The following is a 22,311-nucleotide window of genomic DNA, read 5'->3' on the forward strand; positions in this document are numbered from 1 at the left end:
ACAGGAATCTGGTCCCCGTGCCACAGGAGGTGCCAACACAAGCACCTTGCTGCAGGAACAGGCTTCCGCCCTCTCCACAGACTTCATGGGTTTTACCCACCAGCCTCACTGACAAATGGCCCTCCAGCCACTGCAAAGCTTGCTCCTTCCCAGACAAGCACCTACCATGCCAAGGTGCTTCTGCTCACCGTGTGTGTGCGTCAGGCCAAAGCTCAGATACCTCCAGTTCTACTCAATCCTTGTTCTGCCCTCGAGTCACAGGTAGCACATCTGTGCCCTCTTTATCTCACCACTTGCCTGTCCCCTCTTCCTCGTCTTTCTCCAGGTTCTTGTTACCTCTCACCATCAGCTGTAACTAAAACATGGTTCCCAGAGCCAACTGTACCCATGAAATGGTGCACCTGACCGTTCAGAGTAAAGCAGGCCCATTTCTGTCTTGTTCTGCAAACTAAACCTCCACCAACATGGGTTGAGATTACGAACTCCTCAGGCAGTCAGACACAATCCCAACTCCCTCCCACTACTGTGCCATCAGCTAAGTCCACCAGCCCCTTTCAAGAGAACGGCCATGGCCGGGAGCGGTGGCTCACACCTGCAATCCCAACACTTTAGGAAGTGAAGGTAGAAAGACTGATTGAGCCCAAGATTTTAAGACCAGCCTTGGCAACACAGTGAGACCCTTGTCTCTACAAAAAATGTTTAAAAATTAGCTGGGAGTGGTGGTGCATACCTATGGTCCCAGCTATGCAGGAGGCTGAGGCGAAAGGATCGCTTAAGCCTAGGAGGTCGAGGCTGCAGTGAGCCATGATCGTGCCACTATACTCCAGCCTAGGCCACAGAGACCCTGTCTCAAAAAAAAGAGAACTGCCAGCTGTCTGCCACACTGTCTCTACCCTGAAGCTGACTGCTTCCTCAATCGTCACTGCAGTCACAAGTCACATTATTCATTCTGCCCACAAAACCTGGGTTATCAGGATCATACTGGACACCAGGTCTGCCTCTCAAAACAGGCCCAGTTCCCCCGGCTTCACACTATTCAGAACAATGAACAAGTTTCCTCCTGGCCTCACCAGGTTCAGGCCAATAGTGTGGAAAATGCTGGGTCACAGGCAAAGTATCTCCACAGGGCCTCTGGGAAAGCCGTGGCAACAGCCACAGGGCCTACAAGCGAGGTCTGCATACCAGCTGTCTTTGTGCCAGGCAAAAGGCCTGCTGTGGTGGTTTCATTTCCTAGAAAATGGGACCCATTTGCCACTGGCACAGGGGAGCTTCAAAACATTCTCATGCACCACACCTAGGACCCTCCTAGACTCACCTTCAGTTTCTTGCAGGCCAAGGCTGCCGCCTTATTCTCAGCCTCTGCTTTGCGGCGCCCCTTGGCAACAAAGGTCATGGGGCAGGGCCAGAGCAGGGTGAGTGTAGACAGCTTGGTCTTGGTGCCCACAGTATGGAACTGCATGAGGTTCTACATGGAAGGCAAGAGAGATGGTTACAGAAATGTAGGGAATGGGAAGAGACTTGGGGCATTCTCAGAATGCCAAGGAGCCCAGAGACAGAATGAGCCACCGTCTCAGCAGGTGCCAGGCGTGAGCCATGCTAGAGGTGCTGCTGCATAGCCAGGAGCAGGCCCATGGGCTCAGGCACCCTAGTCCCAGGCTCGCTTCTCCTGCTATACCTCGACTTCCACTGCAGAAGACAGTGCTTGGGCAATGCCACCACCTGCCCTCCTAGCCCACTGTCATCTCGGCAACGTCGTGGCAGCTGTGGGTTGAAGCTGTCAGCATGAGCTAAAAACCAGGCACATCCTGCGGGAGCAAAAAGGCCCTGCACCTGGACAGAAGCTCTGCTTAACCAAAGCCCCTTCGCCTGGTAGCAAGACAGAAATTCCTACCTCACCAAGACCCACACCTCTAACCCCTCCCCACTGACAATCCACCGCCCAGAAGAGGTATGGGTCTTCTGCTCCTGCGGCCCCCAAGCCCACTCCCTGTGCTGCTGAGACTTGACCTCCATTTTGTCACACTTGCTGCTTTTCTTACCAAGCCGGAGTTCCTCCACCTGGCCTAGGTTTGGGCTGGAGGAACACACCCCCTCGGCCCTCTCTAATACTGCCTTTAGGGAACACTAGACATGACCAAGTAAACGGCCCCCACACACACTTCTAGGAGACCCAACTCACCTTAGCTGTGGAGGATGACGTTGCAATCTGAATCACCTTGGCCAGAAGGTTCTTGGGAAGTGGAAACTGGGTCAGAGCCCTAATGGCACTGTCGTCATCTGTCATCTCAAAGGAACTCCCCCTGGGAGGACCAAAAGTTTAACTGAAAGAATTCTCTCTCTTCCTGGACCAATTTCCCTGAGGCTCTGCGATGTAGGGCTGAGGACGCTGCGCTGCAGCAGGGAGCCAGAAGGCCAGAAGGCATGAAATGGATGGGAAACCGGGCGTTTCTGCTCCTCCCACAGCCACACTGCATGGGGACTGCTCCCTCCATTCCCTCACACAGATAAGACAGCAGAGAGCAGGGCCTCCGTGCTACTGTTCTGCAAAAGCCCAGCCACACAGAAGACCACAGCTGGCTGTCCCCCAAGAATGGGCAGACACACACTGAGTGACGGGGCACACAGGCCGAAATGTGAGGCAGGGGCGCTCCCATCTCAGAGAAAGCTAGCAGAGAACATTCGCCCATCCCCGTGTCAAGGCACAGCCAGCCTCCGCTGCATCCCCATTCCCCATCTGTACCTTGAGTCCCTGAGTGGGGCGTGGGAATCCTGCTGGGTCATGGACAAGAAGTCGGTAACATCTATGGTCCCTTCTTCTAGCTCTTCCTCCTCATCCTCCTCTTCTTCCCGGCCCAAAGAGCGGGATAGGCCCCCAGGTCCCCCTGGCCGAATGCTCTCCGGATTCAGCTGCCGCCAGGAAGTAGGGGGCATGGTGGGTTCCGGACGCCACCAGCTGTCGGCAGGGGAGCCAAAGCGATCAGCTAGCACTCGGTATTTGGCTGCGTCAAACAACTCATTCCGGGGACCCAGCAGACCCCAACCCTGGAGGGGAAAAGGGACGTTTTAACGATTCATACCATCTTTACACCTCAGTCGGCCTGGCCCGTGTCCAGCTACACCGTTAAGTCCCTTGTGTTGTGGAGCCATAGTTTTTCATCTGTTTACCCACTTCAGCCCTAGTCCAGAATTGGGCATGGAACACTGAAAGATGCCTAGCTTTGATACAAACAAATAACCCCACATGGCAATGGATAAGCAGAAGATACTGTTTGTTTTTTGTTTTTTTGACACAGGGTCTCACTCTGTCACCCAGACTGGAGTGCAGTGGCACAATCATGGCTCACTACAACCTCTGCCTCCTCGGCTCAGGTGACCCTCCCACCTCAGCCCCCAAAGTAACTGGGACTAAAGGCATGCACCACCACGCCTAGCAAATTTTTGTGGCAACAGGGCTTCACCATGTTGCCCAGGATGGTCTTGAACTCCTGGACCCAAGTGATCCGCCCACCTTGGCCTCCCAAAGTGCTAGGATTACAGGCATGAGCCACCACACTGAGCCCAAGAAGATACATTCACATAATAACCTAGGAAGCTTCAGTAAATATAGCAATTAAAAAGTACGTAGGGCCAGGTGCGGTGGCTCATCCCTGTAATCCCAGCACTTTGGGAGGCCGAGACGGGTGGATCATGACGTCAGGATATTGAGACCATCCTGGCCAACACGGTGAAACCTGTCTCTACTAAAAATACAAAAAAATTAGCCAGGCGTGGTGGCGAGTGCCTGTAGTCCCAGCTACTTGGGAGGCTGAGGCAGGAGAATGGCGTGAACCCGGGAGGCGGAGCTTGCAGTGAGCCGAGATCATGGCACTGCACTCCAGCCTGGGCGACAGAGCAAGACTCCGTCTCAAAAAAAAAAAAAGGAAAGAAAAGAAAAAAAAACACGTAGCCGGACGGGCACAGTGGCTCACACCTGTAATCCCAGCACTCTGGGAGGCCCAGGCAGGTGGATTACTTGAGGTCAGGAGTTGGAGACCAGCCTGGCCAACATGACAAAACCCCATCATACTAAAAACACAAAAATTAGCCGGGCATGGTGGTGGGCACCTGTAATCCCAGCTACTCAGAGGGCTGAGACAGGAGAATCGCTTGAACCTGGGAGGCAGTGGCTGCAGTGAGCTGAGATGGTGCTGCACTCCAGCCTGGGCAATAGAGACTCCACAAAAAAAAAAAAAAAAAAAAACCAACCTGTGTAGCCCACACCATGATACAGATATAACTTCTGTTATAAAAAGTTATATATAAGAATATAAGAATCCTGAAGGCTGGGCGCGGTGGCTCATGCATGTAATCCCAGCACTTTGGGAGGCCGAGGTGGGCGGATCACCTGAGGTCAGGAGTTTGAGACCAACCTGACCAATATGGAGAAACCCCGTCTCTACTAAAAACACAAAATTAGCCAGGCATGGTGGTGCATGCCTGTAATTCCAGCTACTAGGGAGGCTGAGGCAGGAGAATCGCTTGAAGCCGGGAGGCAGAGGTTGCGGTGAGCCGAGATTGCACCATTGCACTCCAGCCTGGGCAACAAGAGCAAACCTCCAGCGAAACTCTGTCTCAAAAAAAAAAAAAAAAAAAAGAATATAAGAATCCTATGTTAGGAATACATTCTAGAGAAATAACTTGAAACGTTAAAGCTATTTATACAAAAATATGATTTTAAATGTGTTATAGCTTCATGCTTTTCTACAGAAAATATAAATTAAACATTGCCTAAGTCTCTAGCATGTATACAGCAACATGTTGGCCACCTGAGCATCATCAGGAGAGACAAGACCTGGTCCTTGGCCTCAAGCAGTTCGGAATATAAGAGGCAGTTAGCCAGGGGTGGTGGTATGTGCCTGTAGTCCCAGAGACTCAGAAGGCTGAGGCAAGAGGATCACTTGAGGCCTACAGATCGAGGCTGCAGTGAGCCATGATCACACCACTGAACTCCAGCCTGGGTGACAGAGCAAGACCCTATCTCCAAAAACAAACAGAAAAGGAATCTAAGCAGCAGAAGAGAAATGCAGATGGCCAGGGTCTAAGGAACAAAGACGTGAGTGAGATGAGTGAGCAGCTGGGAGAACAGGAGCAAATGCGAAGAAAGCATAGGTTGCAGGAGCTGCCACTGGGAGTGGTAAAGGCGACAAAGTCTGAGGGACAAGAACAAGGCCTGTCAGGTGAATGTCAGGGCCATGTGACAGCAGACAGCAGGGGCCACGGGCCAGGAACCTCTCTACGGTGAGCTTTCAGTCTCACCCGACTCATGACAAGCTGGAGAGTGACCATGGCCTGCCTTCCTAAAACTTTCTCCTTGGGTTTTTGAGATAATTAAATTTAATTTTAAAAATTCTATTCACAAAAGTAACAAAAACCATCACCTACCTAAGGTGAACACATAGAAAGGTAGGGACTAAGAAAGGTCAGAAAGCTATGGACTAAGCACACAACTTGGCAAAAGGATGTAAATCCATGGAGATATACGTTCCTGGATGATAGAACTTTTATGTGTGAGGAGACAAAAACCTCTTAAATTAATCCATAAATTGAACACAATTCCAATCAAAGTCTGCAGAGGCTTCTTATTAAGCATTTGACAAACCAATTCTAAAGTTTGTCTATTAAGAATAGACGCATGAAAACAGCAGGATTATGGGACAGAAGATGGGGCCAAGGTATGCCACACACACATCCGCGAACCCTTGGGGAAAGGCCCAATCCAAGGCTCAGCTGCCACACTTTTGCGTCACCGCCTCGCTTCTGACAAGAATGCCTCTGGTTCCAGAGCAGCAATACAAGCATCCCTCCTTGGCCTGGCTTCCCCAGCAGGACAGCACCATTCTCCCCCTGTCCTTGCAACCACACTTTCACTAGACCAGAGGATCTCGTCCCCATAGGCTCACTGCTGGTCCTGGCCATGCTCCCACACCAGTCCTGAGCTGTATCAACATCCACTAGCCACTGTTCTCGCCATAACCTAGGCACCAACCCATTGCTGGCCCACAGCTCCCCCTGCTGGCGCATGCTGCTCCTCCAACCCATTCTTCCTCTCACCTCCTCAACTGTCCAGGCGCTGTCCGTGCAACTTCTCTAATAGCTTTTTGTTGTTGTTCCTTTTTAGAGAGAGAGTCTCGCTCTGTCACCCAGGCTGGAGTGCAATGGCATTATCTCGGCTCACTGCAACCTCTGCCTGCTGGGTTCAAGCGATTCTCCTGCCTCAGCTTCCTGTGTAGCTGGGATTACAGGCACGTGCCACCACGCCCGGCTAATTTTTGTATTTTAGTAGAGATGACGTTTCACCACGTTGGCCAGGCTGGTCTCGAGCTCCTGACCTTGTGATCCACCCGCCTCGGCCTCCCAAAATGCTAGGATTACAGGCGTGAGCCCTCATGCCTAGCCCTCTAATACCGTTGAAGAAACCTCCTCTACTGCTGCCGCTGGCGTTCTCTTCCATCCAGTGTCCCTGTCTCTGGTCTTGCCAAAAACTACTGCTGTCAGTGATTTTTCCTAAAGGCAAATTTGGCTGTGTCATTCTATCAATTACCACTAGTCAGAAGCCCCAGCAGCCACAGGATCAAATCATTCTGCCCCTGTGACAGCGAAGGCCCTGGAGTTCTCCTCCCTGCCCGTCTACCCCATGGCCCGGCAGGCAGACCCACATTCATTCTCATTCCCCACAGCCACGCATATCCACCCGGGCTCTAAGCCACAGTGGCCTGAGTCTGGAGTGCCTTGCTCCAGCCCTCGGCCCCGGCAGGACCATTCTTCAAGAATAAGCCTCTTCTATTTAGGAGGCTGGGGTGCATTTATGTCCTCCCGTGGACACCTTCTTCTTGGCTGTGGCTGCTGACTCAGTCCCCTTTGCGCTGCCAGCACATTTCACCAAGCCTGCGGGCAATGCGGAAAAAGACATGTGGTTTGGGGGGAAAGCGAAACGCTGAAGAACTGGGAGTACAGCTATTAGAGAATAAAAGGCTGAGTTCTAGAATAAAAAACAACTCCTACAACCACAACAAGATCTCACCTCACACCCATTAGGATCGCTATGATCAAAAAAACAAAAACAACTAGCCTGGGCGCGGTGGCTCACACCTGTAATCCCAGCACTTTGGGAGGCGGCCAGATCGTGAGGTCAGGAGTTCAAGACCAGTCTGGCCAATACGGTGAAACCCTGTCTCTACTAAAAATACAAAACTTAGCCGGGCGTGGTGGTGTGCACCTGTAGTCCCAGCTACTCGGGAGGCTGAGGCAGGAGAATCACTTAAACCCAGGAGGTGGAGGTTGCAGTGAGCCGAGATTGCACCACTGCACTCCAGCCTGGGCGACAGAGCAAGACACTGTCTCAAAACAAAACAAAAAAAGCTATACATATAGATGGGGGAGAGAAAAAGAGATGGAGAAAAATGTGATAATGACCTGCTTCAGACAGGCTGGGATGGCCGGGCACAGTAGCTCATGCCTGTAATCCCAACACTTTGGGAGGCGGAGGCGGAGGCAGAGGCATGCGGATCACCTAAGGTCAGGAGTTTAAGACCAGCCTGGCCAACATGGTGAAACCTCATCTCTATCAGAAATACAAAAATCAGCCAGGCGTGGTGGTGGGCACCTGTAATCCCAGCTATGAGGGAGGCTGAGGCAGGAGAATCACTTGAATCCGGGAGGCGGACAGAGGTTACAGTGAGCCAAGATCACGCCATTGCACCATGGCACTCCTGCCTGGGCGAAAGAGAAAGACTCTATCTCAAAAAACAAAAGTGTGAGTTTAAAGTGCCTTCAAACATCCAGCCAGCCAGTCAGCCAGGCAGAGAAGGATTTCTCAGCTTCAGCATAATTGCTATTTTGGGTAGGGTAATTCTTTGCTATAGGGGGCTGTCCCGTGTACTGTAAGCTGGGAAGAAGCATTCCTGGCCTTGATCTTACGGCTGCCAGTAGCACTCCTCCACCTGTGTCCAATGAAAATCCCTATAGACATTGCCAAATGGCCCCTGGCCATTCTCAGCACTTTTTTTCAACATAGTACTAAAAGTACTAGAAAGAGCAGGCAGACAAGAAAAAAAGGCATCCAAACTGGAAAGAAAGAAGTAAAATTATCCCTGCTTACAGATGACATATCTTATATATAGAAAACCCAAGAGAGCCAGGTGCAGTGGTTCACGCCTGTAATCCCAGAACTTTGGGAGGCTGAGGCGGGTGGACCACCTGAGGTCAGGTGTTCGAGACCAGCCTAGCCAACATGGTGAAACCCCATCTCTACTAAAAGTACAAAAAAATTGGCCGGGCGCAGTGGCTCACACCTGTAATCCCAGCACTATGGGAAGCCGAGGCAGGCAGATCACCTGAGGTCAGGAGTTTGAGAACAGCCTGACCAACATGGAGAAACCCTATCTCTAGTAAAAATACAAAATTCTGGGCGTGGTGGCACATGCCTGTAATCCCAGCTACTCGGGAGGCTAAGGCAGAACTGCTTGAACCCAGGAGATGGAGGTTGCGGTGAGCTGAGATTGCACCACTGCACTCCAGCGTGGGCAATAAGAGCGAACCTCCATCTCAAAAAAAAAAAACGAAAATTAGCCAGGCATGATGGCACACGCCTGTAATCCCAGGCACTCAGGAGGCTGAGGCAGGAGAATTGCTTGAACCCAGGAGGCACAGGCTGCAGTGAGCCGAGATCACGCTGCTGCACTCTAGCCTGGGCAACAGAGCAAGACTCCATCTCAAAAAATAAAAAATAAAATAAAAAATAAAGAAGTTCCTCAAAAAATTAAAAATAAAACTACCATATGGTCCAGCAATATCTGCTCTGGGTATATACCCAAAGGGAATGAAATCATCAGCTCATAGGGATGTCTGCACTCCCATGTTAACTGCAGCATTATTCACAAGTCAAGATACGGAAACAACCTAAGCATCTATCAAAGGATGAATGGTACATATACACAACAGGATATTATTCAGCCTTTAAAGAGGAGATCCGGCCAGGTGCGGTGGCTCATGCCTGTAATCCCAGCAGTTTGGGAGGCTGAGACAGGTGGATTGCTTGAGCTCAGGAGTTCAAGACCAGTCTGGGCAACAATGGAAGACCCCATCTCTACAAAATTAGCCGGGTGAGGTGGCGCACACCTGCAGTCTCAGTTACTCCAGAGGTTTAGGTGGGAGGATCTCTTGAGCCCAGGAGGTGGAGTCTGCAGTGAGCCATGATCACACCACTGCATTCCAGTCTAGGCCACAGAGCAAGACCCTGTCTCAAAATAAATAAATAAAAGTAAAAACATGGATAAACCTGGAAGACATTATGCTAAGTAAGCCAGACAAAGAAAATACCACATGGGCCGGGAGCAGTGGCTCACACCTATAATCCCAGCACTTCGAGGCCAAGGTGGGCGGATCACTTGAGGTCAGGAGTTCAAGACCAGCCTTGCCACCATGGCAAAACCGCATCTCTACAAAAAATACAAAAATTAGCTGGGCGTGGTGGCACATGCCTGTAGTCCCAGCTACTCAGGAGGCTGAGACATGAGAATTGCTTGGACCTAGGAGGTAGAGGTTGCAGTGAGCCAAGATGGCGCCACTGCACTCTAGCCTGGGCAATAGACTGAGACTTGGTCTCAAAAACAAAACAAAACGAAAATACCACATGATCTCACATGTGGAATCTAAAATAAGCTGAATACACAGAAACAAGAGTAGACCTGGTAGTTACCAGGGGCAGGAAGAAAAGAGAAATGGGGAGATGTAGGTCCAGGGATATAAAGTTACATATATATAAGAGTAAGTCTAAAGATCTAATGTACACCATAAGGACTATAATTAATAATATTGTATTATAAACTGGAAATTTGCTAAGAGAATACACTTTTTTTCTTTTTTTTTTTTTCTTTTGGAGATGGAGTTTTGCTCTTGTTGCCCAGGCTGGAGTGCTGTGGCGCGATCTCAGCTCACTGCAACCTCTGCATCCTGGGTTCAACCGATTCTCCTGCCTCAGCCTCCCAAGTAGCTGGGACTACAGGCATGCACCACCACGCCCAGCTAATTTTTGTATTTTTAGTAGCGACAGGATTTCACCATGTTGGCCAAGCTGGTCTTGAACTCCTGACCTCATGATCCACCCGCCTCGGACTCCCAAAGTGCTGGGATTACAGGCATGAGCCAGCGCCCGGCCAAGAGTACATTTTAGGTGCTCTTTTTTTCTTTTTCTTTTTTTTTTTTTGAGAGACAGAGAGAGTCCTGCTTTGCTGCCCAGGCTGGAGTTCAGTGGTATCATCTCGGCTCACTGCAACCTCTGCCTCCCAGGTTCAAGCATCCTCCCACCTCAGCCTCCCAAGTAGCTGGGACCACAGGCAAACACCACCACACCCTGCTAATTTTTGTTTTATAAAATACAAAAAAGGCTTTTCACCCTGTTGCCCAGGCTGGTCTCAAACTCCTCGGCTCAAGTGATCCGCCTACTTCAGCCTCCCAAATTGCTAGAATTACAGGCATGAGCCACCATACCCAGCCTTAGGTGCTCTTACCACAAAAAAAGATAACTATTTGAGGTGACAGATATGTTAATTTGCTTGAATACAGTATTCATTTCATTCTGTGTTTATGAAAGTGTATGTGAATATGAAACATCATATTGTACACATTAAATAAAGACAATAAAAAAATAATTATGCCAGGAGCCGTGACTCACACCTATAATCCCAGCACTTTGGGAGGCTACGGTGGGAGGATCACTGGAGCCCAGAAGTTCAAGACCAGCCTAGACAACATAGCAGGACACCATCTCTACAGGGAAAAAAAAAGAAAAAAAAAAAAGAGGCCAGGCACAGTGCATCACACCTCTAATCCCAGCACTTTGGGAGGCCAAGGCAGGCAGGCTGCTTGAGCTTAGGAGTTTCAGACCAGCCTGGCCAACACGGCAAAACCCTGTCTCTACCAAAAATATAAAAACATTAGCTGAGCATGGTGGCACACACCTGTAGTCCCAGCTACTTGGGAGGCTGAAGTGGGAGGATCACTTGAGCCCGGGAGCCAGAGGTTGCAGTGAGCCGAGACTGCGCCACTGTACTCCAGCCTGGACAACAGAGTGAGACCCTGTCTCAAAAAGAAAAAAAAAAAAAGAATTAGATGTTCCATGAGGAACAAAATCATCCATGGTTGAGAATCACTGAGGTAGAACTACCCTATGGGAGATGGATATTTTCGAGACATTAAACACAGAGAGAATGGTTGAACCTATAAGAGACAAGATTCCCCAGGGAGGAAAGAAAATTAGCTGGGCATGGTTGTGTGTGCCTGTAATCCCAGCTACCTGGGAGCTGAGGCAGAAGCTCTGGAGTTCAAGACCTGCCTAGACAACGTAGCTAGACCCCATCTCAATCAATCAATCAAATCAAGATGTTTTAGAGGGTGAAAGAGGAAAAGGTACTTGAGAGTGACCTAGAGAGAAAAGAGAAGCAGAGGTCTTCCAGTGGCTGAGGACAAAATGCATGGCAGTGCCAAGGCTACAGAACACTGTGGGGATACAGAGGTACACAGAGGCCAGGCAGTCAGCACACATCTGTAATCCCAGCACTTTGGGAGGCCGAGGCAGAAGGATCGCTTCAGCCCAGGAATTAGAGACCAGCCTGGGCAACAGAGTAAGACCCTGTCTCTATTAAAAAAAAAAAAAGATATTAACTGGCTCTCAAGTTAATATAAAATGGATCATTTTATCAGCCCCTCCAGATATAACCATTCATTAAGAATAGTTCAAGGTTCAACAATAAGGAAAATGCCAAGACGATGGGAGAGAGGAATAAAAAAAAAAAAGAAAAAGGAAAAGGCCTGCAGAGACAAAACTAAATACCTAAAGTGTGCAACAAGGAAAAGTATTTAGAGTGGTCCACTAAAGCCTTGTCTTTCTATGTTTTAAATTGAGTAAAATACACATAGGCTGGGTGCAGTGGCTCACACCTGTCATCCTAGCACTTTGGGAGGCTGAGGCAGGAGGATGGCTTGAACCTAGGAGCTCAAAACCAGCCTCAGCAATATAGTAAGACCCCATCTCTACTTAAAAAAAAAAAAAAAAAAAAAAAAGGTAACTAGAGGGCATGAACGAAGATGGCCAAGTCAGCAGAGTGGAGAAAATACAAGCACAGAGAGCTGTTCGCAGTGGATCAGAGCCAAGGGAAAAAATCAGAGCACTGAGTATTTTTGAGGCCTATCGAAAAGAACCAGAAAAGGAAGAATCTGAAAATTAAACAAAAGGGCGAGAGAGGAGATGCAGAAGAGACACAGAAAAGGGGACTATTACAGTTTGGGTATCTGCCCCCTCCACATCTCATGCCAAAATGTGATCTCCAATGACAAAGGTGGGCCTGGTGGGAGGTGTTTGGGTCATGGGGGCAGATCTCTCATGAACGGCTTGATGCCCTCCCCGCAGTAATGAATGAGTTCTTGCCCTGTTAGTTCATACAGGAGCTAGTTGTTTCAATGACTCTAGCTTCTCTCTTGCTGTGGGACACACCAGCTCCCCTTCCCTCCCACCACGACTTCCTGAGGCCTCACCAGAAGTCAAGCAGATGCTGGCACCAGGCTTCTTGTACAGTCTGCGGAACTGTGAGACAAATAAATCTCTTTTTTTTTTTTTAATACATTACCCAGTCTCATGTATTCCTTTATAGCAATGGACTATTACAGGAACAGAGAAAAGAGATGGGTATAATGGGGGCCCAGAATAGCAACAGGGACCTTCCTCTTCAAATGCAGGAAAGAGAAAGGAACAGTAAAAGCCTGGAGACCATGAGTAGAAGAGAAGCTGAGGGAATATGCATCCTGTGGCCTTTTCTTGTCAGAGCAGAGATGACAACTTAGGAAACTGGCCGGGCACGTGGTTCACACCTGTAATCCCAGCACTCTGCGAGGCTGAGGTGGGAGGATTGCTTGAGACCAGGAGTTTGACACCAGCCTGGGCAACATGGAAAAAACCCATCTCTACAAAAAATACAAAAACATTAGCCAGGCATGGTGGCGCAGGCCTGCAGTCCCAGCTACTGGGGAGGCTGAGGTGGGAGGATGGCTTGAGCCTGGGAGGTTGAGGTTGCAGTGAGCCATGATCACGCCACTGCACTCCAGTCTGGGCAACAGAGCAAGACCCTGTCTCAAAAAAATTAGAGCCAGGCACGGTGCTGCATGTCTGTAAACCCAGCACTTTGGGAGGTGGAGGCAGGAGGATTGTTTGAGGCCAGGAGTTAGAGACCAGCCTGAGCAACATAGTGAGACCTCATCTCTACTAAAAATGAAAAAAATTAATACTATTTTTTTTTTGTGACGGAGTCTCATCCTGTTGCCCAGGCTGGAGTGCACCCTCGGCTCACTGAAACCTCCGCCTCCCAGGTTCAAATGATTCTCCTGCCTCAGCCTCCCGAGTAGCTGGGATTACAGGTGCCCGCTACCACGCCCACTTAATTTTTGTATTTTTAGTAGAGACAGGGTTTCACCATGTTGATCAGGCTGGTCTCGGGCTCCTGACCTCATGATCTGCCTGCCTCGGCCTCCCAAAGTGCTGAGAATACAGGCGTGAGCCACCATGCCCGGCCTAAAAATGAAAATATTTTTAAAAATTAAAAAAAAAGTTGGCCAGGCGTGGTGGCTCATGCCTGTAATCCCAGCACTTTGGGAGGCCAAGGTAGGCGGATCACGAAGTCAGGAGATTGAGACCATCCTGGCTAACAAGGTGAAAACCCGTCTTTACTAAAAATACAAAAATTAGCCAGGCATGGTGGTGGGCGCCTGTAGTCCCAGCTACTCAGGAGGCTGAGGCAGGAGAATGGCGTGAACCCGGGAGGCGGAGCTTGCAGTGAGCTGAGATCGCGCCACTGCTCTCCAGCCCAGGCAACAGAGCGAGACTCTGTCTCAAACAAAAATAAAAAAAAAATTAAAAATTAAAAAAAAGTAAGACAGGACTACACTGCTATAGAGAAAAACCTACATGAAATGATGAGAAAAGAAAAAATAGAAACCAACATGGAAATATATCCATCACGCTGTATATCGGAAGTTTTTCATAAAGTAGTTCCTCTCTGTAGTTTTTAAAACCACAGAAAATAGGCCGGGTGGTTTTTAAAACCACAGAAAATAGATTACGAGCTCACGCCTGTAATCCCAACACTTTCAGAGGCCTAGGCAAGTGGATCACTTGAGGTCAGGAGTTCAAGACCAGCCTGGCCAACAGGGTGAAACCCCCTCTCTACTAAAAATACAAATATTAGCCAGGCGTGGTGGTGGGCACCTGTAATCCCAGCTACTTGGGAGGCTGAGGCATGAGAATCACTTGAACCTAGGAGGTGGAGGTTGCAGTGAGCCAAGATCGCATCACTGCACTCCAGCCTGGGCAACAGAGGGAAACTCTGACTCAAAGGAAAAAAACAACAACAACAAAAAAAAACACAGAAAATATATATATATCTCATTGGCTGAACATTAAGAAAGGAATCAGGAAGTGGGAAGGGCTCAGAACAGGTGAGTGGTAGAACAGTGGGCCAACCTCTACCAATAAAAACAAAGGGCAAGGAGTTTCCCAGGAGGAAGGTCTGGGTAGCTTTCACTGAGGGAGGGTCACCTTGAACAGCTGGCAGGCCGCAGCTGCAGCCTGCCGCTCAGCATCGATCTTCTTGCTGCCATAGCCTTCTACCTCCACGCTCTTGGGCCACTTTATGTGCAGTGTGACTTTCTGGGGAAGAGAAGAGAGAAATCAGAAGTCTTGCCACTCCAGACTACAGTTGTTGCAAATTACATGGAGAATAAACAGTGGTGGACCTCACAGCAGCAGACCTCACAGCAGCAATGTGCTAGGTTCAGAGTTGAGAACAGAGGACAGAACCCCAATCCCATCATTAACTCCTTATAAGGCTCTAACTGTTCTCACCGTGAAACCATCTGTTCTACCCCAAGTTGTTTTGCTTCTTCGCCATGTTTTAGCCAGAGGCCAAGCTGGAATCCATCTTCATCTTTTTTTTTTTTTTTTTTTTTGAGACAGAGTCTTGCACTGTCACCCAGGCTAGAGTGCAGTGGCACGATCTTGGGTCACTGCAAGCTCTGCCTCCCAGGTTCACACCATTCTCCTGCCTCAGCCTCCCAAGTAGCTGGGACTACAGGCGCCCGCCACCATGCTCAGCTAATTTTTTGTACTTTTAGTAGAGACGGGGTTTCACCATGTTAGCCAGGATGGTCTCGATCTCCTGACCTCATGATCCGCCCGCCTCGGCCTCCCAAAGTGCTGGGATTACAGGTGTGAGCCACCGCACCCGGCCTCATCATTTTTGTGTGTGTGGGGGGGACAGGATCTCACGCTGTTGCCCAGGCTGGAGTGCAGTAGCATGATCACGGCTCACTGCAGCCTCAACCTCCTGGGCTCAAGCAGTCCTCTCATCTCAGCTTCCCTAGTAGCTGGGGCTACCGGCCTGCACCACAATGCCTGAGTAACTTTTTCATTTTTTGTAGAAATGGGGTCTCACTATGTTGCCCAGGCTGGTCCCAAACCCCTGGGCTCAAGGGATCCTCCCTACTCTACCTCCTAAAGTGCTGGGATTACAGGCATGAACCAACACAACCAGGCCCCATCTTTGTCTTTAAAAATCATCCAGACTGAGAGCAGTGGTGGCTCCCAGCATTTTGGGAGGCTAAGGAGGGAGGATCCCTTGAACCAAGGGGTTTGAGACCACCCTGAGCAACATAGCAAGAACCCGTCTCTACAAAAAATACAAAAAATTAGCCGAGTGTGGTGGCACCTGTCTGTAGTCCCAGCTACTTTGGAGGCTGAGGCAGGAGGATCACTTGATCCCAGGAGTTTGAGTTTACTGTGAGTTATGATTGTGCCACTGCACTCCAGCCTGGGTGAGAGAGAGACTCTGACTCTGTCTCTACAGAAATAAATAAAAGAAATGTTAAAAAATCATCCAGAATGGTTTGCTGGCATGCTTCTATGGTTCCAGAATCTATAAGACTCTAAGGGCAAGAATTATCATCAACTCTAACCCTCTGCAGTCCTTAGTCGATGGGGGCAAAAACCAAGGATCCATATAGGGGCTTGTCTTAGATAAGATGGCACCTCATTTGCCCTGTATTCCCCTTCCCTAAACCAGGCATGTGTATTCTAGCTCTTCTTCAAACCTAGCTTTGCTCTGAGTCTCTGCTGACCATTTTAATTCAGGAAACCCATTCTATGGCCTCCTTGACAAAGAAACCTAAGACAGAAAGGACAAACAGCCTCCTTTCTGAGTCATACCAATGTTTTTCCTTGCCACCAGCAGAGTTACCTTTTTCTTCGGTCCATTTGTGTGCACGTAGACTAGTTTGTCTTTTGCATGTGAGATGCCGAGGGCTCTTCCAATCACACTGTTGAGAAGATTTTTGGGCTGTGGGAACTCTTTTAATAGGTCCCTAGAAGCTAAGAAAATAAGAACAAAAGCATTACAGTTGTGTGTATCAGGGGTGTGTATGTGGGGTATGTATCAGGGCAACCCTGGGCTGGATTCTGAGGATGTTGGCTCATGACCCCAAACCACCCAGGAGCATCTTGGAAAAGAAAAGAGGAATGACTTCAGGGTTTACAGGGAAGAGTGGGGCCAGACCCACTTGAATAACCATATCCTGAAGAAGGGCCAATGACCCACACACCACAGAAGGGATCCTACCAGCATCCTCTTCCCCGCCCAACCTCCTTATTTCATACATCACCTACAAAAGCCTGGTTGGTCAATAAACCCCCCTAGTCTGATGTCTGAAAGACACTAAACAAACAAGCAAGCAAAAAATACGAAAACAAAAATCCACCACACACACAAACTGGAGATCAAGACAATGCAAGGCTCTTCCTAAAATAAGACACACACAAGAGAGACCTGGCCCCATGTATCTCAAGTGATGAGATCCAGATGCTGAATACCAGACCCCAGCTCTCAACCGTATCTAAGCACACTGCAAAAGACTCCCACAGAATCAAACTATGTGTGGGTACTGATTAAAGACCTCTACATCTGGCTGGGCGTGGTGACTCACGCCTGTAATCCCAGCACTTTGGGAGGCCAAGGCGGGTGGATCACAAGGTCAGGAGCTCGACAACCTGGCAAACATGGTGAAACCTCGTCTCTACTAAAAATACAAAAAATTAGCTAGACCTGGTGGCAGGCGCCTGTAGTCCCAGCTACTTGGGAGGCTGAAGCAGGAGAATCGCTTGAACCTGGGAGGCGGAGGTTGTAGTTAGGCAAGATTGCGCCACTGCACTCCAGCCTGGGCAACAAGAGTGAAACTCCATCTCAAAAAAAAAAAAAAAAAACCCCTACATCTGAGCAGGCATGAATTATTCCTCCCCCAAGTTCTCTGGAATCAAGGGGAAAATTGATGCATCAGATACCATGAGAGGTACCTCGCTTCTTTTCATTTGTTTTTTGGATTAATCCCAGAGCAGAAAGGGAAGAGGTATCTACCTAGGGTAAGCTTGTACCAGACACAAGGCTTAACCAGGTCATGAAGAGGTCTGCTAGGAACATGGGGGGCCATATCATTCTCCATTCTACCCTCTGGCAGCTCCAAAAGGAGCTGTATATATGCACATGTGCACCTGCGTGTACACTGATCACCTGGGGAGCTTTTTCACCGCATGGACATCCAGCTCCCCACGGGGGACCTGAGAATGGAAGCGATGTTGGAGGCGACTCTATATTTTGAAAAAGTGCTTCCAAGCGTTCTGATGTAACTCTGCTGCCTGGTTTGAGACCGTTTCCTTGGGACAGACTCCTGTGTCAAGTGGCCAGGACGGAGGACACCTGATCCTGTCTCCCTCTAAGCGGTAACTTGCAAAGCAACTAAGAGTCAAGCAGTTAAGAAACCGTATCTAAGTGGACTTGGCGGGGGGGTTGGTCACAGAGGGACCCAACTTCGAGTGGCCCATTACACCCACTGGTTTAACAATAGAGCTGCACTGAGACCCCCACAACCTCCCCCCCCCACCTTCAGCTCTATAAGGTTGGTGGAGGCTGGCGCTCTCTACCCATCCTTGATGCTTTCAACAGTTTTATTCTCTGCACTATTTGGGAGGCACAAAGCTGGAATCCACCAGAGCAGTCATTCTGTCTCTATTTGAGATCCTGATGTCCCAGGAGTTATTTTGGGCTATTTCTCACACTGCTGAGGGCATGCTTGTCCCTAGAAGCTCTAGCGCTTGGCCACTCATCCTGGCAGGAGTTGGACTTTTACTCGTTTTCCCCACTCCCTCGAGGTCTCGCAACTCTCACCTATTCTTGCCGGGAGCAGGTACTCTAAGGGTCCATTCAAGCCTGTGAGACGCTAAGCTTTACGAACAGCAAGCCCGCTGCCCGCCGACGGATGGCGAACTTGGCCACTACGGAAGAGAGGACCACCGGCCGCCAGGCCCGATTTCGGCCCGCGCCCCTAGCTCTGCCATCCCAGGAGTCAAGGGCGCTGCGGACCGCCCGCCCCCGCCGATGCCCTCACCGTTCACCATGCTTCCGTCGCCTTCCCCAGGCCCGCCGGGGGCCATCCCTGACTCGGCCTCGGCGGCCTCCTTGGTATGGTCGGGGTGGGTGCAGCTTGAAGAGAAGCCGCGCGAGCGACCCTGTCGCCCAGCAGCGCGGGGACCCAGGGGCTGCAGGCGCGGAGAGATGCCGGCGGCCAGCCCCATGAGTCTCCTGGCGGCCGCCATCGTGCTCCCGCCGACCCTGAGGCCTGTGCGCGGCAGGAACCGGGCGAAGAGAACGGGAGCGGCCGGCCCGAGCGCCGCGCGCCCCCTGCGGGCCGGGCGGACCCGAGGCCCAAGCCTAGGCGAGGGCATCGGCAGCCCGTCCTCGCTCACCACAGCCCTGGGCCTTCAGTAGGCGGGCTCGGCGCGGCCCAGGGCTAGGACCCTGCAGAGCTCACTCTCCAGCAAATCTAAACCAGCAGTCATGTGGATGGGAGGCAGGAAGATGGAATGAGGCTTTTTGGGGGGAAATAATGCTAGGCCTTAGCTCAATGTCATCTAAGGAAGCGAAGTTAGTTCCCTCGAGGTCCTACCAATTGTTCCTAACTACCTCTCACGTGCCTCTGGCAAATTGGCAGCCCCATCTTATTTAATGGCTTACAAAGTAAACCTGGTGAAGATCTGGAGCCAGTGCCGGCCGTGGTGGCTCATGTCTGCAATCCCAACACTTTGGGAGGTTGAGGCGGATGGATCCCTTGAGCTCAGGATTTTGAGACCAGTCTGGGCAGCATAGTGAAACCCCAACTCTATTAAAAGTTTAAAAAACGAAAAAGAAAATCTGGAGCCAGGCCAAGGAAGACCTCTTCAACATAAGCAGAAACAGATTTAATCCCCAGAGCTGGAGGGGAAGGTGAAAACACCCAACTTTGGAAACTGCCAAGAATTGAGCCGGTCCAGCGTAAAGTCCAGCAGTGCAAATGCTGTTCCTCGCCAGGCGCAGTGGCTCACGCCTGTAATCCCAGCACTTTGGGAGGCCAAGGCAGGCAGATCACCTGAGGTCAGGAGTTCGAGACCAGCCTGGCCAACATGGTGAAACTCCATCTCTACTAAAAATACAAAAATTAGCCAGGCGTAGTGTCGCTCGCCTGTAATCCCAGCTACTCGGGAGGCTGAGGCAGCAGAATCGCTTGAACCCAGGAGGCGGAGGTTGCAGTAAGCCAAGATCACGCCACTGCACTTCAGCCTAGGCGACAGAGCAGGACTCCATCTCAAAAAAAAAAAAAAAGAAAAAGAAAAGAAAAGAAAATGGTATCTGAAAGTTGAGGGAGACAACAATCCAGACAGAAAGGCACCACCTGGACAGCAGGACCCAAGCCCTTTGTGGCACTTGAGGAAGCCCTCAGGATAGCACTCTGTTCTGACAGCCATTTGGCATAAGGCTGAAATGCCATGATTTCTTAGATTTGCCTCTAAAGAAGCCAAAATGAAGGGCTATACACAAAGCAACACTGGACATGAGTTGTTAATTGTTGAAGCTGGGTGACAGGTACTTGTGGGTTCATTATACTATTTTTTTCTAGTTTACAACACATGCGTTGAACAGATGTTTAGATTTTTATGTTAAAAAAACTCAGCCAGGCGCAGTGGCTCATGCCTGTAATCCCAGCACTCTGGGAGGCTGAGGCGGGCGGATCATGAGGTCAGGGGATCAAGACCATCCTGGCCAACATGGTGAAACCCCATCTCTACTAAAAATACAAAAATTAGCTGGGCGTGGTGCCACGCGCCTGTAGTCCCAGCTACTCGGGAGGCTGAGGCAGGAGAATTGCTTGAACCCGGGAGGCAGAGGTTGCAGTGAGCCGAGATTGCGCCACTGCACTCCAGCCTGGCAACAGAGTGAGACTCTGTCTCAAAAAGAAAAAAAAAAAAATCCAGGGATGCCAACCAATTAGTTTGTTCCCAGGGGGGTCTTTGTCCCTGGTTTGGTTGTGTCCCTACCCAAATCTCATCTTGAATTGTAGCCCCCATAATTCCCATGTGTCATGGGAGGGACCTGGTTGGGAGGTCATTGAATCACGGGGGCAGTTTCTCCCATATTGTTCTCATAGTAGTGAGTAAGTCTCAAGAGATCTGACGGTTTAATAAGGGGAAACCCCTTTCTTTTCTTTTTTTTTTTTTTTTTTTTTTTTTTTGAGACAGAGTCTCGCTCTATTGCCCAGGCTGGAGTGCAATCTCGGCTCACTGCAAGCTCCACCTCCCAGGTTCACACCATTCTCCTGGCTCAGCCTCCCAAGTAGCTGGGACTACAGGTGCCCGCCACCACGCCTGGCTAATTTGTTGTATTTTTAGTAGAGACAGGGTTTCACTGTGTTAGCCAGGATGGTCTCGATCTCCTGACCTCATGATTCGCCTGCCTTGGCCTCCCAAAGTGCTGAGATTATAGGCATGGGCCACTGCGCCTGGCCTTTTTTATTATTTTTATTTTTTTGAGACGGAGTCTTGTTCTGTTGCCCAGGCTGGAATGCACTGGCACGATCTTGGCTCACTGCAACCTCCGCCTCCTGGGTTCAAGCGATTCTCCTGCCTCAGTCTCCCAAGCATCTGGGACTACAGGCACGTGCCACCATGCCCAGCTAATTTTTGCATTTTTAGTAGAGACAGGGTTTCACCATATTGGCCAGGCTGGTCTTGAACTCCTGACCTCATGATCCACCTGCCTCGGCCTCCCAAAGTGCTGGGATTACAGGCTTGAGCCACCGCGCCCGGCTAAACCTCTTTTTCTTTATAAATTACCCAGTCTTGGGTATGTCTTTATCAGCAGCATGAAATCCCTTTTCCTATTCATTTATTTCAACTGGTTTCTAACAGCAAGAGTCACCCTGAGCAAGTATTTTACCTCCACAAACCTCACTGACTCTTGCAAGATAAGGGCAACTCTTTACAGCAGCTCTTGGAACTCTTCTGCTTCTGTGATCTTCTCCTCACTGGTCTAGAGCAGGAGTTGGCAAACTACAGCCTGCAGACCAAATCCAGACCCCTGCCTGTTGTTAGAAAGTTTTATTGGAACAGAGCCACGCTCATTTACTATGTTATTCTATTATGTTATTTGCTACTATCTATGACTGCTTTCATTCTATAATGGCACAGTCAAATAACTGCAACAGAAAGCATATGCCCCACACAGCGTAAAATATTTATTACCTGATGATTACAAAAAAAAGATTGCCAACTCCTCCTCTAAAGGACCTTAAAGACTGGGTGCGGTGGCTCATGCCTGTCATCCCAGCACTTTGGGAGGCCGAGGCGGGTGGATCAACTAAGGTCAGGAGTTCAAGGCCAGCCTGGCCAATGTGGTAAAACTCCATCTCTACTAAAAATACAGAAATTAGCTCTGGGCATGGTGGCGGGTTCCTGTAATCCCAGCTACTCAAGAGGCCGAGGCAAGAGAATGGCTCGAACCCAGGAGGGAGGTTGCAGTGAGCCGAGATTGTGCCACTGCACTCCAGCCTGGACAACAGAGTGAGACTCCATCTCAATCAATCAATCAATCAATCAGTAAAGGACCTTAAAGAAAGTTAGAAAAAAGGGCTGGGCACGGTGGCTCATGCCTGTAATCCCAACACTTTGGGAGACCGAGGAGGGCAGATCGCCTGAGGTCAGGAGTTTGAGACCAGCCTGACCAACATGGAGAAACCCCATCTCTACTAAAAGAACACAAAAAATTAGCCAGGCATAGTGGCACATGCCTGTATTCCCAGCTACTCGGGGGGCTGGGGCAAGAGAATCACTTGAACCCAGGAGGCGGAGGTTGCGGTGAGCCATTGCATTCC

The 22,311-nt window shown here is 49.8% G+C and overlaps 1 protein-coding gene across 7 annotated transcripts in view; it reads right to left on the minus strand.

Annotated features, from left to right (window-relative positions):
- DHX30 (DExH-box helicase 30) overlaps positions 1–22,311 on the minus strand; it is a 46,873-nt gene that overhangs the window by 5,632 nt on the left and 18,930 nt on the right. For 4 of the 7 annotated variants that reach the window (XM_030811883.1, XM_030811882.1, XM_030811880.1 and 1 more), the window contains 5 exons: positions 16,320–16,450; positions 14,624–14,734; positions 2,741–3,042; positions 2,180–2,300; positions 1,316–1,465 (listed from right to left, as the gene is read on the minus strand). In XM_030811883.1, coding sequence (XP_030667743.1) covers positions 1,316–1,465; positions 2,180–2,300; positions 2,741–3,042; positions 14,624–14,734; positions 16,320–16,450 — 815 coding nt within the window. Of the gene's footprint in view, positions 1–1,315; positions 1,466–2,179; positions 2,301–2,740; positions 3,043–14,623; positions 14,735–16,319; positions 16,451–18,296; positions 18,434–18,516; positions 18,975–22,311 lie in introns of those variants that run through there. The other 3 variants (XM_030811879.1, XM_030811885.1, XM_030811886.1) reach the window with 3 other exon arrangements.

Source organism: Nomascus leucogenys, chromosome 4, assembly GCF_006542625.1.
Source record: "Nomascus leucogenys isolate Asia chromosome 4, Asia_NLE_v1, whole genome shotgun sequence".
Lineage (NCBI taxonomy): Eukaryota > Metazoa > Chordata > Mammalia > Primates > Hylobatidae > Nomascus > Nomascus leucogenys.